This window comes from Chamaea fasciata, unplaced genomic scaffold, assembly GCF_029207755.1.
Source record: "Chamaea fasciata isolate MVZ Bird 193981 ecotype frontalis unplaced genomic scaffold, bChaFas1.0.hap1 SCAF_3, whole genome shotgun sequence".
In the NCBI taxonomy this organism is placed as follows: domain Eukaryota; kingdom Metazoa; phylum Chordata; class Aves; order Passeriformes; family Sylviidae; genus Chamaea; species Chamaea fasciata.
In genome coordinates this window covers 11,544,912-11,563,824 of record NW_027094088.1, presented here as the reverse complement: position 1 = coordinate 11,563,824, position 18,913 = coordinate 11,544,912, and the positions used below count along the sequence as shown (strand labels likewise).

At 42.3% G+C, this 18,913-nt stretch overlaps 1 protein-coding gene across 1 annotated transcript in view; it reads left to right on the top strand.

Annotated features, from left to right (window-relative positions):
* The window catches only part of CFAP61 (cilia and flagella associated protein 61), a 97,776-nt gene that overhangs the window by 2,279 nt on the left and 76,584 nt on the right, over positions 1 to 18,913 (top strand). Inside the window, 9 exon segments of the mRNA XM_066178011.1 lie at positions 1,581 to 1,657; positions 2,059 to 2,126; positions 3,151 to 3,292; positions 7,606 to 7,738; positions 9,705 to 9,858; positions 13,461 to 13,555; positions 13,899 to 14,086; positions 17,191 to 17,230; positions 18,431 to 18,570. Coding sequence (XP_066034108.1) covers positions 1,581 to 1,657; positions 2,059 to 2,126; positions 3,151 to 3,292; positions 7,606 to 7,738; positions 9,705 to 9,858; positions 13,461 to 13,555; positions 13,899 to 14,086; positions 17,191 to 17,230; positions 18,431 to 18,570 — 1,037 coding nt within the window.

Genomic DNA, 18,913 nt, shown 5'->3' with positions numbered 1-18,913 from the left:
TACTGAAATCATTCTTGCTCCTAAATTGCTGAGGTTTATTGATGCCTCTGGCTATGGCGTTTTAATTGAGTATATACTATTCAGAAGATCTCAGGTTTTCCGTTTAAAGTCTTTTTATCTTCAGGCAGACTTTCACTGACCCAGCACTTGTAATTAATATGCCAGAGAATAGCTGATTTAATAGCCCTTGCCACTCCAGCGCAGGGGTTTCCCATGGTCACTGGAGGTGCACAAGAAAAAGGTGTCTGTTAGTCTGCCCTGTTTCTGCCTGGTATTTGTGTGTCTAATGGTGTCATATTAAAATTTGTAATTTTTCTTACTGCCTTTAAAAAAAACCACTTTAGGATTATGAGAAGCATGTGAGCTTTTGGTTTGGTTTGTTTTTTTTTTTTTTAACCTAACGTTGGGGGTTAGGTTTGTTCCTTCTTTCTCTAAAGAATTTTTTCCCCATAAGTTACCAAGGAGGCCAAGTGTTGGATACTTGAGAGTACTTAACTGAAACAAAGAGGTGGACAAAGGTGGAAGGGGGAGATAACGCAGGTAAAAGACAGAGCTTGAGGCAGCTGCGCGCTCTTCTTTTTCCGGCGTTGGGGAAGAGACAGAACGGCTGTTGCTGGCTGGAAGAGTTTCACTGTGGCCAAAGAGATCCAGTCCTGGGAAATCTACTATCACCAGTTCGGCCTGAATCCTGAGTTTTCTCTGCCACCCGCGGGAGCTGGGCGGCTTTCTGCCTCACCTTCGGCTTCTTCGGCTCTGCTCCTCTTGCTACAGAGTGACCCTGCACCCCCTGCGCTGCCGAGACATCCTGCCCCTGCCTGCCGAGACACCCTGCCATCCCAGCTACCAGCCCCGGGACTTTTCCACTGTTTCAGCTTGGTGCTCTGAGGATCCTGCAAGGACACCGAACCCAAACTGCCCTGGGTTTTGTGAAACAAAGCCCTCAAGGTTCTTGGTACTGTTTTCGTTTGTTATTAATGCTGTAGCTGTTTGGTGGGGTTTTTTTGTGTTTGTTTGCTTTGTAATACATACTAGTAAAGAACTGCTATTCCTATTTCCCAAATCTTTGCCTAAGAGCCTCTGATTGTAATTTATAATTGAAAAAGAAAAAAAGGGGGGTGGAGGGGTGGGGGGGGGTTTACACTCTCCATCCCAAAGGAAACTGCAGTTGTGTTTTTTTTTATTACCTGACAGATACCTGTCTTCCCAAACCAAGACACCTAAAAAGAAAGTCTTTGTCAGACACATGTTGAATGTTTAATATAGTTGAATATTGTTAGTTGAGAGTTAATACTGTTCAGTATGAAATGTACAGTGTATATTGCAGTCAAACAATAGTAAACTGAGTAGAAAGTTTATTTTAGAAACAGTTTCTGCTGTTGCAGAAGCAGAAAATGTAAAATGATATAAAGCACTTTAATCACACAACTTTACCCACACATGCTTTGAAGTCACTTATGTATATTTTGCTGCTCCTTGAGTGCAGATCATGTATGTTGGAAATGTATATGTGTACTAATACTTGGGCTCATAGAATAAACATGAGCTGCATGGTGTGTAGACTTTCACTTCTCATTTTGTAGCCTTTGAATACTCTCTTCATGCATCTCATTGTGGCAAAGGAAGAATATGCAGCTGGATGTTCCCAAGAAATTTTTAGGTGAGTTCCTGTGTAGCCTTGGGTAGTGAAGCATGTGCCCACTCCTGCTGTCAAGTCAAGCCATCTCATCCAGATGCTGCATCAGAGATCTGCCAAGAAAGGCGTGGTATGTTAACTATCTCACCACTGGGAAAATACTATTAAAAAAAAAAGGATGCTTGAAATGTAAAGATTGGGGAATTTGAAAGAAATAAGGTAGGACAAACCAGTCAAAATTACCCAGATGAATTTCAAATGATGCAGTTTGTCAGAAATGTCTTAATTATTGAGCTATGTGGACTTAGGAAGGAAGGTTATAGGCACTGGAGGGAAAAAAAAAAAGTATATATTAAAAAGCTAACTGCTGTCTGTCATTGATGAGTGTAATGATGAAAGACTGAATATGGTTGTTATTTGTTCAGGAGAGCGTTCATCTTACTACCAGAACTACAGTTTATACTTCTCTTTATACCACCTGAGGAGAGGTTAGGTAAGAGTTGAATACTGTTTTATTCTTGAAATGAGAGGAATTGCAAACCTAATCAGTATGCACTGTGAGCTTGTTGTGTATTTTTTTAATACTGAGAACAGTTATCAGTTTATAGACATGTGGAAAACATAATCTAAAAGTATCTTCTTGTGAAGATCCCATGTGCAAGACATACCTGTGATTCCATGCTCACTCCAGCAGCCATTCTGCAGTGTGTCCATTCCCTGCAATTTTAAAATTTGCCAGAAGCAGTACATAAAAAATGGAGTAAAGGTCTCAAAAATCAATCCCTACAAGTTTTGTGAAGATTTCTGGTTGAAAAGAGCCAAGAGATTTGAAAATGGGCATTTTCTCTTAGTTAGCCAAGCCAGTACAGATTGGAAGAGAACACTTAGGTGAAGCTCAGAGGGGCTGCTGGAGGTTTGGAAGGAAACTCAGATTATTTATTTTAGAACAGAGGTACAAAGGTAGAGAATACACGTGTTAATCAGAGAACAGCACCAGACTTGAAATTTTGGTCCTGAATTTACACTAATAAACCATCCATGGTTTAGCTGAGAAGGGAGCTGGAACTTTTCTAATAGACCAGCTTCTATACACATGTTGGTTCCAAGTCGCACTAAAGGACTGCAGTGCTGTGTCAACTACAGAAGGCAGGGCTTGAATGAAGAATTTTGTCAAATCTGCTCTGGCAACCAGCTGCAGCTTTCCTTCAGCATTGTGAGTCCTGACAGGGATTCTCCAGAGGCATAGAGAATTGGCTGTATTATTTTTATAGGGATTGGATTCTACCAATATCTGATTGCTTTGAAACTTATTCAGGTTTGGAATGCTGGATTAATTAGATGATTTTGGTGATGATTCTTACATGTTTATACTGCTGTCATGTCAGCCTCATTGCCTAACTTAGAAGACTTGGAACATTTTACTATCCGTGGTTTAAGTTTGAAACTCCATTTTCCTCAGTTAGTTTTGCTGCTAATTTAAAGCTTGCATGATGAAGTTTCTCTGTTGCCCCTGACAGGTTTTAGTCATTCAGAGCTGGACATGGAGAATGTCTTTGAAAGGATTATGCCTGTTCCGGGCTCACCCATGGAGAGAGGTTTCACCTTGCTGGCGTGCCCCAGGCATCGGTGTCACCCCCAGCTGTATGTACGCCAAGCAAGGTAATGCAGCTCCTCACTTCTGCTTCCCTGAGCACATCTGGCTGGAGGAAATGGAAGCATTTTCCTTCGTTGATTTGCAGTATCAGTAGATTAGCTTGACTGCTCTGGCTTTCTGTGATAACAAAACTAGATGGTTCTAGGATTATGCTGGTTTTGTTCTATTTCATCTCAAGATGTATTATTTTGAACACTGGTTAGCTATGTGAGAAGACTTTTTTTTGTCAGTGATGTTTATTCTGTGATTTGCTGGCTGAATTAGACCACTGTGTGTTTTAGAGGTTTCCGGTGGTTTCATGTGGTTTCCAGTTTTCTTGAAGCCTCTTCCAACTTGTTTTTAATTTTCTCATTATCTCATGCTGAACAGTCAAGCAAAGCTTGAATAGGAAGGCCTGTTACCTAAAAAAAGTAAATAAGACCAGAGAATCCCTACTTCAAGTAGTCTTTCAGACATGAAAAGTAATTCTCTTCTGTACTGTTTTTCCTGTGGAAGTGCTCCTTGCCTTGGCTTTGGCTGTGTTTTGGGGGAGCAGCCTCCTTGGCCTTGCTGCGGAAGCTGAAGAAAATCATGGGATAACACATTTCTCTTTCCATTGTGTTACTACCCCTTTTGATGGCCCCGGTTTGGAGCAAAGATTTGATATCCCCACACAGTTTGCCTTTAGCAGGGCTTTGCTCTTGCTGTGTGATCCCAGTCATAAATGTCATTAAAAATGTGAAACTGAATTATTTTCTCCTTTCTGCTCAGCACAGCTGCCTGCAGTGCACGAGGCAGACGTGTGCATTTCTCTGCAGTTTGTCTGCTACCTGTGCAGTGACTGTTGCCACTCTTGATTTTTCCTGACACATGTGTTCTGCCTGTGCCAGTGTTGCATCTGGGACATGAGAAATGCTGAGTCTCTGACCCAGTGGCCTAGTGATTTTCCTCTTGTCATTGCTGTGGAGATGCTTCCCTGTAGTGTGGTTGAAATAGAACTAGTATCCATCAAATTTTGGGTTACTTGTTGTCCTCTCCACAGTAGGAAGTCTGCTGGTAGGGTAATGTTTTGTGAAGCAGTCGTTTGATTTAACTCTGATTTATTCTGGAGTTTTTTTGCAAGTAATAAATGTAAGTGTTGCTTTGCGGCTGGGTAGCAGAATGGTGATTAAATTAGCATTTCTGATGCCTGCAGTGGAGACTGAAGTTTAGAGGGAAGCATATTCCTTGGACACTCTATCACACGGTGTGGGGGGTCTGTACTGACCAGTGCTCATAGATGGCAGTGCCACATTGAATGTGTCTGACTGATAAAGCCATGCCATTTATTTATGGGCTGATTCGCACTGCCAACTTGGGCTGCATTCTGACAGAAGACTGTCTCTGGGAGGTGTTTCAGTGCATATATTGAATTTTACTTCATGGGTCTGAAGCAAATCTGCAGCTTGTGCTCAACTTTTGAGCATTTTAAGGAAAAGGTCTGAGGCCTGACGTTTGCCACTTCACATCCTCCTGCTTTGGCTCTTGATATTTCAATATGTTAAAAAACTCTTTAATACTAATTTGATGTACAATTGTTAGGCTTTTTGAGTGTTTCTTTTTGAGTTGTCTACCACCTATCACTAAGTGAATGGACTTCTATACAGAGAAGGTATCAGTAGGTGAATTAATGCCTGAAGATTTAAAGTCTTTCCATATGTCCTGGTTCTTACTGTCATATTTGTCTCTTTTTCAGTTTAAAATATTTTTTTTGGATGGCCATTGGATTTTGTCAATAGAAATGTTCTTTTGCATGACTGGAAATGTCTCTTAGGCCATAGTAATATTCCTGATAGAAGCTACCATCTTGTCTGGGATTTTGGTAGTTTGTTATAAAAAGTAAAAATTGCTTTAGCTTTGGTATTATTAGAAAATTAACTGGGAAACTGGTTTTCCTCTGAAATTACACAGTGGTGGCATAAAATTCATCCTTCAGTGTTGTCCATCAGTAGATAACGGGTAAAGCTAATTTCTGTTTGCAGAAGGAGCTCTGCCTTTCCCTTCCCTCTGCATTCACCTCTGTGCTTCACTGGCATCCATAGTAACAGTAAGTGGAGCCCTTAGAGACTCCTCTGTGGATGTCTGCAGCCACTTGCCTAGCAACGTGTTCTGGGGCAGTGAGAGGAGATTAGAGTGATCTCTGCCTCCTGCTTACAGAGCAGGGAAAGCAGCTGTAAACTGATACTTTGTTTAACCATCGATTTGGAAGTTACTGTCTGTCCAGCCTCTGTGAGATGTCAGCAGTGTGCCAGCCTCTGTGAGATGTCAGCAGTGTGCCAGAGTGCAGCCACTAAACTTGGATGTTTTGTGTTCTTGCTGGTGTCTTGTTTAGATCCTGCCATTCTTGGATTTGTGCCCTGTAGGCAAGAGTCAAATTTGCAGCTCTGTGCTTGTGCTCACAGTAGAGGAATTTTGTGGCATTTTTATATTGGAAAGCTTACTGGGGTTTGGAGGGTTTCTTTTTTAAATATTATGGTACTGGTGGAAGATATTAAAAGCAGAATTAAAAAGTTAAAATGGTTGTGTTCCTACAGTGTAGTGTGCAGGGAGATGAATGGGCATATGGAGTCCCATTGACTGTCACAGGGTCATTCTCCAGGAACTGCTGTCTGCACCTTTGCCTGTGGCCTTGTCCTGAGTCCCACAGAGCAGAATGACGTAGGGCACTCAAAGCACTTGGCACAACATTCCATTGGGTGGAGGTGTGTGTCTGTTTTGGACCCCACAAAATAATAGGGTTCAATTAGGATACAGTCTCATTCTGTTACTCCTCTTTGTTTGTTTTGTTTGAGTTTTGATAGCTTATTAACAGATTTGCTGTACTAATTAATTGTTCTGAGATGGCAATGTTCTGATAATAGAAAACCTCACTGCAACCCTGGCCTTGGTTGCAAAGGTGGTCTTACCCAGAGGTCACATCCATTCTGGTATGCAGGAGCAGCAAAAGCATCCAGAGACCCCCTGACCTCTACACTCTCCTATGCTGGAGTGAAGCAGTCCTTGGGAACTCAGACAGTGTTTGATACAATGAGAAATAGAACCTCTCTTGCCCAGCTGTCTTTTCTTGAAGACTCCTTCCAAATCCGGAAACACGTAGAGTGGTACTGAGAATCTGTTTATTGTTTCTGGGTTCCTGCCTGTGCAGAACAATGATCTCCAGCTTACAGGTATTGCATACAGGCACTTCCCTACCTGAGCAGTGGGACCATGGAACAAAACAGGAGTTTTCCCCAAAACCCTGGGAAGCTCTGAAGTTCCTTGTTCTCCCTGCAGAAGCAGATTTTTGCATCCCTAATGATTGAGGGAAGCCTGGATAATTGTTTCTGGACCCCGTCCTGCCAGCAGTAGGTTTGTGCATCCCTGACAAGCGAGGGAAGCGCCGCGGGCCGGTGTCAGTTCCCGTGCAGGAGGAAGAGGAGGTTGGTGCATCCCGAGTAAACGAAGGAGCCGCTGCCCATGCCAGGCGGGGCCGCCGGGTGGCGGCAGAGACCGCGCGGGGCTCCGCCAGCTCCGGTGTCGCTTCGTAGGGCCCGGAACGCAGACGGGCTCGTCGGGACGGTCCAGCGCGAGCGTTCCCTGGGTGTTGCTATGAGAGCCGAGTAGACACCTGCTCCCGGCCCGGAGCAGGGAGGGTTTCCCCTGCAGTTTGTTGCAGTTGCTCCTTCTGGCAGCCTGACACAGCCCCAGTTTCCTCTCTGCTGCTTTTGGTTGCACCACTCAATTCCGGCATTTTTCTAAGAGATAAATACAAGTGGTTTCACATTATTGATAGCAGTTGAGTGTTAGAGCTGTTTTGCCACCCACCTTCGTGCCACAGTCTCAGCATGGGTGACTGATGAATTCTACCACTGTTCTGGTAAATGCGCTGGATTTTCTTATTCAGAGTTACATTGATCCTGGCTATAAATAGCAGTCTAGTGGGAAAGAGTCTCTGTTGCCTGTTTAAATAAAAATCCATGTAGGCTGGGACTTGTATGAGTGCTCTACCACAGCTGTAGGAGAATGAGGCAGAATTTTGAACTGGGATTCCCATATATTTTCTTAGGGAAAGAGAAGCATCTCCACTGGGCAGTGCAGATTTTGCTGGGTTCTACTGGCTTTCGAGTGTGGTTGTCTCTCTGGTGCTGAGACTCCCACTTTAGTGTGCACTGGGGATGTGTCCTAGGTGAAGTGATTTGTAGGTGCAGGGTTTGGAACAAGTATTTGTAATATTTTTTCATATATTAATGGAGTAAAACAAAAGTATCAGGGCCTATTAGTGGCAGAGCCTTAGGACATTACCTGATCTCTTTTTTTGTAGGATGGAAGATTATGATGACCTCATGCTAATCTGGACACCTCAAAGTGAGACTCTGAAGGAAACCTATGGTGAATATCTCCTTGTTGATCTCATAGAACGTGAAGGTGAAGAAAATCAGGCAGCTGTTTGTGAGGTCAGTCTGCCATGAGCTCTGGTTTTGTCTGATCATATCCTTAGTGAAGTCCTGTGTGACAGTTTACTCTAGCTCAGGGAATAAAATCAGCTGCCCACCTGTGGAAGGTGGAATTCATGCTCTGTACCGACACAGTGCCCTTCTCAATGTAATTTGTGTCTGTCTTCAGGAGTGATGTTTCCAGTTCAGAAATGAAGCAGCAATTCCCAGTTCTTGTGCAGATTATTTTCAAGTAATTTGGACAGACCATCTTGACAAAGCCATATTGTCATTTTAGACATTTTCATTATAGGTGGCCTGTTTTCATTCCCAGTGAAAGCTAGTATTGTATATGAAAATAAGTAGCCAGTAATCTATCTTTTCACAGTTCAAAGTCCTGTAGGTAATTTTTCTTTCTCTTGGCTCAAATGGATTTTTGCTGAAATAAAAACAAACCCAGGAATTAATTTAAATAATAAAGGAGTGTTAATAGTTATCCTGCTGAAAATTCATGTTAAGATTTTCATGTGGTGGTAATTGTGCATGGTAGTGCAAGCTGATAGGCAATATAACCTCCTTAATTCCTCAAGTTTGCTTTTTGTGGCAAATGGTTTTATAAGATTGCAACATGTAATCACTGCCATTGGGAGCCAAATGGGAAACAGTGCACCATTAGTGTAATGGCACATTGCAGAGGGCCATCACTATAAATAATACATTCCAGTGGCATGTTTGGAGCTCGATGTGAGACCACCAAAAGGTGTTCCATGCCCCCAGTTTATCTGAGCTGCTGCTGCCACGGCAGGTTGGAAAGACAACTCCACACAAACCATGATGGATGCCAACTTTCCCTGCAGAGAAGGAAGCTGGCAGCCTCTTTTTGCACATATGGTAGATGGATTGGTTAATCAGCCTCTGCTGAGCCTTGGGCCTGAAATTACACAGCAGCCAGGCAACTGCGGCACCCTGGCTTTGTTGGTTATGCAAACAAACAATCACTTGTTGCTTCAGGGCAGAAAAATTAAACATCACACTTTTTAAAGTCTTTATTGAAGTCCTGATAGACTGATAAAACAGCTGTACAAAACCAGCCTTTGAGCTTTCATTTGGTTTATAAAGGCTTTTGTTTTGTGTATTGAGGAGGAAAGAAAATGTGTTTTGATAATGTGTTTTCTCAGAAAGTTGCAAATACTACTAAAAACTTAAGAGCTTCCTTCTTCTAGACTTGTCTCAGGTTAAAGCCAGAAGCTCTCCAGCATGCCAGTTCTCCCTGGTCCCAGTGTGTGTCTTGCTGAGGGCTGCAGCTTGCTGAGAACTCCAGCAGCAATCAGGCATTCAGAGTACCGTGGGTGCCAGCATTGCCAGGATCCCAGCACTTTCATGTTTGCAGGGCATTTGGTTTTTGAAACTAGCTCTAGGATTTTTTTCAGAACACAGAAATATTTTGGGCTTATAATTGCTGCAAATAATACATACTGCATTAGATACTCCTTATATTATACATAATTGATTTCTCGAGTTGTTGATTTCCTAGGAGAATAAAATAGACTCTTCAGTTTGAGCCCAGTTTGTATCTAAATCAGTGTCCAGTAATGAGTCAACTATTAGAGCCAGCTGAATGAAAGTTCTGCTTCAGCTGCACTATAACTTTAAACAAAATGATACATTTTTGAAAGTAGGTTGTGTATTTGCCATAACAAATGTTTTACTTCAGGTCATTATTTCATCCATATATATAAGCTTAATATTTTTCCAAGTCATAGTTAAAAAAAGAATTAGAACATCTACTGTAGAGGTCCTAATACATACATTACAAGGAAAAAATAAAAGAGGATCTTTAACTTTTGCTGAAATAGTTCCTTTATAGTTTTCCATTATGTGCAGTCAGAGATGGAACATAAAATTTATGTTTCAGAAATTGTTTGATCAGTTTTTTGTGTCCTGACCTAGAATGACAGGTTCATGTGACATGGCTTTTATCTTCCAGGTTGGTGGCACTGCAGTAGGATTCATGAGCTTCTGTTCTCATGTGAACGTTTCCTTGTTTCAAGAGTGTTTTGACTTAGGGCCTTTCCATGGACTCTGCAAACCACATCCTGAGGATATTCTCAAAGTGCCACGGAAGCTAAGCATTCAAGGAGGTATCTGTATATTAAAGTGCTAAATAAATTCAAGGTGTGTTTTTGTCTAGCTTCTGAGAAGGTTCTGCAGGAGGTTGGAAAAGGATATATAGGTTTACTAGCAAGAAAACACAAATTAACATACCTGTTTTTGAAGCTGGATGCCTGGTGTTTTCTAATTGAAGAAGGGAATTTTAATAGCCCTGCACTTGGAAGTGATTGTTGTTTGTGGGGAGCTGGCCTCTACTAGCTGTGAGATAAATGCAGGCTTCAAGTTTCGGAAAGCTGTTGTGTGGGGTACACTGTCAGATACAGTTGTGCTGTTAAAGGAAGAAGTGATTGTAAAACCTGGTGGTGGGGTCTGTTAGTAGCTGAGCAGCTGGCTAACTGTCCCTGTTATGTTTTCCTGTTGACTTGTGGCATCTTTTTTCCTTGTGGTTCAGCTTCTGCTCTTTGCTTATTGTTTGCCATCTCCTGGATTACAAACTTTGGGAGATCAGGGACTGTCTCTTTATTCCGCTTTTTTATTGGGCCCTATACAGCAACACGTGTGCAAGCCGGTTTCCTGTGAATGATAAAAGCCAGTAGCACAAATGTGTCACCTGTTTGTAGAACAGAAGTGAGATGTAAATGATTTACAGTTGTTGTCTTTATTTTTCAGTGTCAAAGGGCTTTTTGTGCAGAAGGGCAATATTTTGCTATCTACTAATTATCAGTAGTAGAATAAAACCCCTCCACCATTAGGTTGTTACATATCTGCTTTTCTGAACACAAAGCAGCAGGCAAAAAGGGCAACCAGGGAGCTGCAGGGCTGTCACCAGCTGGTACCTCAAAGCCGGCAGTCACAGAACAGAAAAGGGAGAGAAACAGGTGTCATAGCTGCTCCTGTGGACTTCCTCTCCCCTGCAAGGAAGCATCTTGCACATGAGAGATGGAGGAAGCTGCCTGTCTCCTGTTTGATCCTGTGCTCCTGCAGCTCCAGGAGTATTAGTTCTGAAGAGGTGACAGACATGGTTGTGGGGAGGAATGAGACTGAGGAGGGAGAGAGATCACTCAGGAGCTGGAGCCCAGCATGGGCTGTCTGCTCTGGGTGATCCTGCTTGAGCAGGGGCTTGGGCAAGGTGACCGACCACCAGGGCTCCCTCCCAGCCTCACCCATCCCAGGGCTGTTCCTGCTACTGGTGTCCTCTCTCCTTCTCCAGAGACTGCAAGCTGTAGGCCTGTGTTTTGTAGCAAATTCTGTGCTGCTGAGCTTTTCAGTGAGTATGTGGTTACAGGATTTGACAATACAGCTGTTACATGTTTTTTATCATTTAGGAAATCTGTGGGAATTTTCTAAATGTTAAAACTTAGCATGACCAGCTGTTCTGTTCAGTTTCTTGAGAATCTGGCATCTGAGTGCCTTTTAGGAATGTTATAAGCAGCATGGTTAGCAGTCCTGTGAATCTATCTCCTTCTTTTCTCTCTTCATTTAAAAACTTTATTAGTTTTGATGGTAGTTGCAGTTCTGTGGGTTGCCTTTAGGTAAGACTTAAAGCAATAGTATACCTTTGTTTGGAATGACAAGGGCAGCTCTGGGGAAAAATAATTATTTGTAGACTTTCAGGTAGCTTGAGTGCAAATCATTAATGATCTTGGACACATGAGGAGAAACTTGAGTATCATATGATGAGAGCCTAACTCTGGTGCTATTCCTAGAGAGAGCCACCAGAAACCTAATAGCAAAGTTGTCTATTCACTGCTCAGGAACGTTAATTCTGTTATCACAGAATAGTAGTTAAAATTTTTGTTGTAGCTTTGTACATTTTAAAATAGAAGAGTTGCATCCCAGTAGTCCATTATTAAGCCTTTCCAATATAAGGGCCTGCCTGCGTCCTTGAAATCTGTTTGCACATAGTTTGCATTTGTGGATGTTGTGCAAAGCCACGCCTGTTCCATGAAGGCTGCTTTAGTGACTGCATTGAAAACTTGCTGCTGGACATTGCCATGCTGCGAGGGCGGGGCAGGGTCAGTGACTTGACACCAATAGGAGGTCTGGACTTGGCTTTATGGAATCTGAAGACTGGAAATTTTAAAAGGCAAGCTGCATTCCTTCGTAGAGTAATTTTATGTTCCTACCTATAAAAAGGTTAGTTTTTCAAGCTCTTTAGCTTTTAAGTAGAGACCACAGGTTGATATTTTTTTCCTTTAAAAATGTAATACTGAATAATAACGAAAGTGTATACAACAGTCTGTACTGATATGCCACTTAGCTTCAGGATAATTACAGTAATCTGGTTGTTACTCTATATGGTATCATGAATTAGTTGCTAGAAAACATGATGCAGTAGGAATGATTCAAGGGCTTTTCATCAGGCCTCATGGTGAATTGGCTCCTTGATCCTGCTGACTGTACCTCAGCTAACAACCCAGCAATCACAGAATTATTTTAATCTTCTTTGTTTGTGGTCTTTACTTGATTTAGTGACAGTATTGCAATTCTTCACATCACTCGTGTACAGCGTGTATGTAAACAGCAATGCAGCCATGTCTAACAGTGTGGATGGTGGAACCATTAAGATTTGCATTTTAGTATGAAGTCAGAAACAACATATCAATATTTACATGACAACAAGAGACTTGTATTAATTAACTTCTGACACCTGCAAGGCTGTTGGTAATGAGAAATGGAGCTGGTTAATCAAGATGACATTTGATCATTTCTGTGAAGGCTGACATCTGTGATACCCCCAGAGAACCCCATGATTCCCACCCCCCGCATTTCTCCTTGCCCTGCATGTTGCATCTGCACTCTTTTATTGACAGAGAAGCAGATTTTGAGATAAGATTGTTTTCTAAATACTTCTGGCTAAATTATTTTAAACCTTTGAGGTTGTTTTTTTTTTCCAAGTGTCCATCACTGTGTGAAGAAATGCTTCTGTCTGTGAACGTAGCTTACATGGGTGTCCCAAGGCAAAGTTCAGAGGGAGAAGGGATGAATTCTGTTGTTTTCTGAAGCTTATTTTGTATTCTTGGAGCTCAGAAACCTTGACTTCCTTAATGTTACTGGATCTTCCAAATGTAAGGGTGTCCTTGCTTGGTGTATTTTCTTCAGCAGCAACACCTACATCTCAAGAGTTTATTGTGTAAAATTTATAAAGGAATTATAATACCTGTTTCTTGTCTCTTACTACACCAGTAAGAGCTCTGGTTTGACTGGGATTTAACCTGGATTTCATTTCTTCTAGGAGAACTAATCTGAGAATGAAGAGCCCTTGCTTGTGATCACCAGAAAGCAAGTTAGCAACACATGGGGTTTAAGATATTAGTCAATAACACTAACTCCTGTTTTTCACTTCAGATGGGTAAAGATTTGACATAGGGATACAGACAACTTAGGAATTGCTTCCAAACTGTCTTGTTCAGGTCTTATTTTACAACAAATTCCCTGGAATTCTTTTTTCCTTTGAAATCAGTCTAATGAAGCTCTAGCCAAGTAACTGTAGGTGGGTCTGTTTTAACAGTGGTTGTTAAAATGAAACCTTTTGATAGAGGTAGCCAGACCCACTCCAGCTATTGCTGTGATTCTGAGGGTAAAGCTCACATTAGTAAACCTTGTGAACTTTCTCTTTTACTTTACTCAGATAAAGATGAAAGCAACCAAACAAGTCAAAAGCCAGAGCCTGTTTCTTCTCAAAACTTGGAACATGTTCCAGGTGCAGATGCTGCAGCTGTGCAGGCAATGCAGCTGTACCCAGCAGTGCCAATGGCACTCAGAGCTGATATGGAGCAAGGCTGGCAGAGATGAGGACAAGCAAATACTGCTGAGTTCCCCTCCTTCCCCATCCTCTGCTCTGGCCCACATGTGCCTCTGCTTTGGGGGCACGGATTGGAAGCTACTCTGGCTGGGGTCTGGAGGGACGAGGTCAGCGTTATTGGTCACGGCGTGTTTGCCCATCCAGTTCCCCATGCACAGCCATCAGGGTCGGAAGAAAGGGTCACACAGAGGAGAAGAAAGGGTGGGGCTTAACTAATGAAAACACTTTGAAGTGGTGTAAGTGAGCCCTTGTCTGTTGTTGCAGAAAGATGGAACTGTGACCGTTTCCCAGACTGAACTGCCGGTAGGTGATGTTAGCAACACAGGCTCTAAAGGCTCAGCAGCAGCCCTCCTGGAGACTGATGAGGAGGGGGATTTGCATCCTGTGTACAGAGGAGCTTCAAATGTTTTCCGTATCCGTCTGCTTTGTATTGATGAGAAGTATGAAACTAGGTAAGTATAGAGGAAGAGTCACTGCTTTCCCATTAATAACCATTTTCAAGGTTATGTTTTTAGGACAAATCAGAAAGTGACAGCACCTGCAGTGGTTAGGTGGGATTTTTTCTGACCTCTTTCTTCTCTTCTTTTACCTTCAGTAACAACATTTCAACCTCCACTTGCAACTTCCTAGCTCTGATAGGTCTATGGGGGCAAAACATGAAGAATTCATTTTTATTGGAAAAAATGTGAGTTGAGGCTGTGGAAAAAGGCTGCTTCTTCCTTCTGTGGAGACACTCATTCTGAAGCTGGCTAGCTGCAAGAGGAGCTACATGTTACAGTAGTTCTCATCTCATTGCATGGGGCAATAAAGTTGTTCTTAGCTCTGCAGGTAAATGTTTCCATTCTAAACACTGTCTCTAGCCACTGAAAGAAATGATTCTGTTTTTTAGAATCCTCTACAGCTGGGGGAGACAGAGGGATTTTCTCTTAAAACAGTTGCTGCTGCTGACCTCGCACTCTTAGATCCTGGTGGATTAGAATAGGGCTATAAATGGGGTTTAGGCTTTTTTTTCCAAAATTTCTCTCCCCACTTGAAGAGCAAACCTATATTCAACCACATCAGCAGAAACTTCTCCAGGAACTTTTTTCCTTTTCAGTCTGATGGTAGAAAGGAAGATACAGAATAGAAGTAGCAGCTGAGCATACCCAGGGTCTTCCATCCTTTCAAATCCATGTCATGTCTGCAGGCAGCAGGCATCAGGAGTAAGGACTTCGTAGATGAATTGAACGTGTAGTACATTTTGAAAAAACATCTCTCTACTTGTAGTAGTAGTAGTCATTGGTGAATAGCAACTTCTGGACTCTCTGGCATAAAGGAAGTGTAATAGTAAACTTCACTGAGAAGAAAAATGAGAATTCCTTGAAAACTGGTTGTATTTATTGAGCTGTTTCTTGATTAAGGAGGGCACCTACCCAAGGGGATCGAACACTGAATCTGCTGCAAATGCAAATATCCAAAGCTACCAAAACCAGAGTTAAGACATTGCCTTTTGGGTATGTATTTCCCAAGAGATATACCCACTAACATAGCTCAAGTTTGTTAAGAATTAGTTTAATTAGTGAAATGCAGAAAGTCAACATGGAAGTTGTATTGTACTTTTGAACCATTGACCAACTAATGTGTGGTAAGAACAATTGCACTGCAGAAAGACTGTTCCAGAACAGTTAACTGAGAGACAATCTAGTGTAAAAATTCAAGCAAGATAATTATTGTAGAATAAGAAAGCTTTATTTTAAAATATTAATGAGATGAGGGGCTTGGTCTGGAATGACTCCAGTATACTGAAACAGCAGTTCAGAGCTGTGATAGAGATTTATGTCAGGCAATAATTTCACTGTAGACTTCTTGAGTTCTCTGCTCATAGTTTCCTGCTTGGGATAGGGATCTGTCCCTTTTTTGCCCCCTTCTGAGTTCTGTGCTTTGTTTGCTGTTTCTGTTCAGGACATTTCTCACTGCATTTATATTCAATTGTGTGCTCCCAGTCTTTTTTACCTAGAGACATCTGTGGAGCAGTGTGGATTCCAAGATGGGTATTTGGAAGAGACAGCATTCTTGTCTGAAGACTTTGCCTAAGATTACCTCGTGCAGAGTTGAGGAATCTGTAGATCTTGGTGGTTTCATACATTTTGCTTTTATTCTTCTCTGGTTTGCCTTTGCTTGATCCACGTGCCTGTAAAAGAACTATTAGCAAAGCAAATATATGTAAAGGAGGGCAGGAGGTGATGCTGTCTGCAGCCTTGAATTTAGTCCTGAGGGAGTTCCTGCTGGCCTTGCACAGCATGGACCCAGAAATAGCAGCTGACTTGAAGTGTAGGTGTGATTGCATCTTAGCCCTGAGGGAGGTTTGCTTCTTGGAGGTTGTTACCCACTAAAGCTGCTAAATGTTTCCGTCTCCTAAACCCAGAGCTGTGATGTGGCTTGTTAGTGCATTGAGAGTGAAATGTGAAGGAACAGAACTGCTGGCTTGTGTGCTGATACTTGATATTTTTCTAAACCCCTTGAAAAATCTCCCACCTCAATTCTTGTGGTCCTTGCTGCAAACAAGGTCCTGGATAGCAGAAAGGAAATTGCAACGCAATGTAGTTGCAATGGCATTTTCCTTTTCCCTGATTAGCTATTCTGTTAACTAGTCTTAGTTATGTATTATATAAGTGAATATATAATGCCCCAATCCTGATCTGTACTTGCAGGCTTAACTTTATGTTCAAGCATGTATGTTGCAATTAGAAATTATTTCTCTTTTAAGTAATATTATTAAAGAGGTAATTAAAAGGAACTTATTTACATTTCTGAAAGGAGGAGAGGATTTATCAGTATTTATAGGTAACATGTATGTGTATTAATATCTTCAAAAGATACATTCTATGTGGTGGAAAACTGTTCTATGAAACTTCAGCATAACTGGGTTTTGAGCTCTTTCATATCCTTACACAGGGGAGAAATAGCAGGGCTTTGGTGAGATTTCTCAAGTCTTTTTAAACTGAAATGTCATAATTTGCTGTCACTGTGGAAAAGAGACTGGGATAGCTCTAAGTCAGTGGATGAGAAGTGGAAAGAAGTGTTCAAAAAGAATTCTAAGTATTGATGTTCCTGTTAGTCTGTCAGAGCACATCAGCACTTTCCTGAGTGGAAAGTCACAGAACCCTTGGTGCTGGCTGAAAATATTGTGGAACATAGCAACAAGTGTTTGTAACCTGAAGCAATATTCGCTATATACTAATACTGCAGTGATAGTCCAGGAATGGCTTCTGAAGAGACTGGAGTCAACAACACGAAAGCCAATGTTTTGTTTGTTCCTCCCTCCACCTTTTTAGTGAGGAGCCTCATGTATTATTTCAAACATCCTAATTATTCTTGTTAATAATGATGCTTTAAGCACTAGAAATCAGAAATTTATGTGCAGCATGTAATATCAGCAGTTGATTATTGATGGTCTCTTGGGATTGTCTGATCTGCTCTGAATAAATGTTCCTGCACTTGCAGGGATGTCAATATCACAGTGTATCAGATCGTTCTGATATGTGCTTCATTTGCCAATATTTGCTCTTGGTTGCAGGTCACTGAATTTTTTGCATTATGCTTTCAACGTTTTCCCAGTGAGTATAACAAAAGTTGGAATGGTTTTGTGTGGTGTGACAGCAGTGCAACTGGCACTAGGGGATGTGGGTCTGCTTCTCCAGTGAGTCTGCCCCACACAAGTGTGCTGGGCCTGGTTACCCTGGGCTGAGCTACTCCCCTCCTTGGCTGATTCTGGACTTCATGGAATGCATACTTAAATCCTCTGTTTATCCTAGAATCCTGGAACAGTTTGGGTTGGAAAGGAACTTAAAGATCATCCAGTTCCACCCCTCCCATTGGCAGAACACCTTCCACTAGACCAGGCTCCTCCAAGCCTTGTCCAACCTGGCCTTGGACACTTCCAGTGGTGGAGCAGCCACATCTTCTCTGGGCAACCTGTGCCAGGGCCTCCTCACCCTCAGAATTTTTTCTTACCATATAATCTAAACCTACTCTCTGTCAGTGTGTACGTATTTCCCTGGCACTATGTGCTCTTGTAAATAGTCTCTCTAGTTTATGTTCCATAGGGTCTTCTCTGAGATGCAGATTTAGAAAAGAAATGCTTCAAACTCCTTTAAAACCATGTACAGACCCAGACTGTACCTAAGTTAAAAACAAACTCAGCAAAATTTATTAAAGGAGATGGAATTAAAGCCTATAAAACAGTGGTATTAAGGAGATTCATAGTATTTGCCTACAGACTGAACAGTGGCACTGTGGATTCACAGTGCGATAGCTATTTCCCACTCATGCCCTGTGTGATCACTCTGTCTGAGGTAACGAAGTCCACTTTCTGAGACTTAATGCACAGCAGAGTGTTGTAAAGTAATGTTACAAATAACTGCATGGTGGTGTGCCTTAGAGACAGGCCCTGGGTATCAGAGACACTGACTTGGCCTGAAGAACCAGCACACTCAGAATCACTGCTTACAACCAAAGAAAGTTCCTAGAGAGAGCCAACCCAGAAAGCATTTCAAATTTGTGTAATTTATCTGTCCAACAATGTCAGTCTTTGAAACAAAATGTCAGGATGGAATCACCAGATGCAGTAAGGAAGGTTCATCCCATAGTTTGCTTAAAGTAAAGTCATTTCTGAGCTGTCAGTTCCTTGGTGCTGCCCAGGCAAAGCAATGCTTGGAGGTGTGCAGTGTAAGCCCTGCGTTCAGGGCTGTCTGCCCCCTCAGAGGGCTTTGGGTAAAGCTTAGAGAACACTTTTATTGCCTGCCAATATCTTTCAGGACAGAGACTTGTGTGTCATCCTGGTGCCACATCATGTCCCGGAGTTCCCCCTGATCCAGAGCTTTGTTCGGGCTGTCCCTTCCTGCACTTCCAGCCTGGGTCAGGAGCTGTATGTGTTCCACCGGGCAGGATTGCTCACGTGAGTTGTGCCTCGGGACAGCCCTGCTGTGCTCTGGGCTGCTGTGGGACACACCTACCAGTGTTTGTAGGGCGTATTCTCTCAGTAAAACCCAAGCTCAGTGAGAGAATTTGCATGTACAGTACTAAGGTGGGGAAGATGGACATCGGTACAGACCAGCAACTCCAAGTTCCCTGGTTGTGGGCCAAGGCCAGCAGAGAAATGCGGTGCTGTGTTTGGCCTTAGGGATGTGGGTCAGGTTGTGTGACACTGGTACCTGAAAGCCTGGTGTAGGTTTAATTCTTGGAAGTATGCTGTAGCTTTCTTAAGAGAGATGTAGTCATGTGTTTCTGGGACATACAGA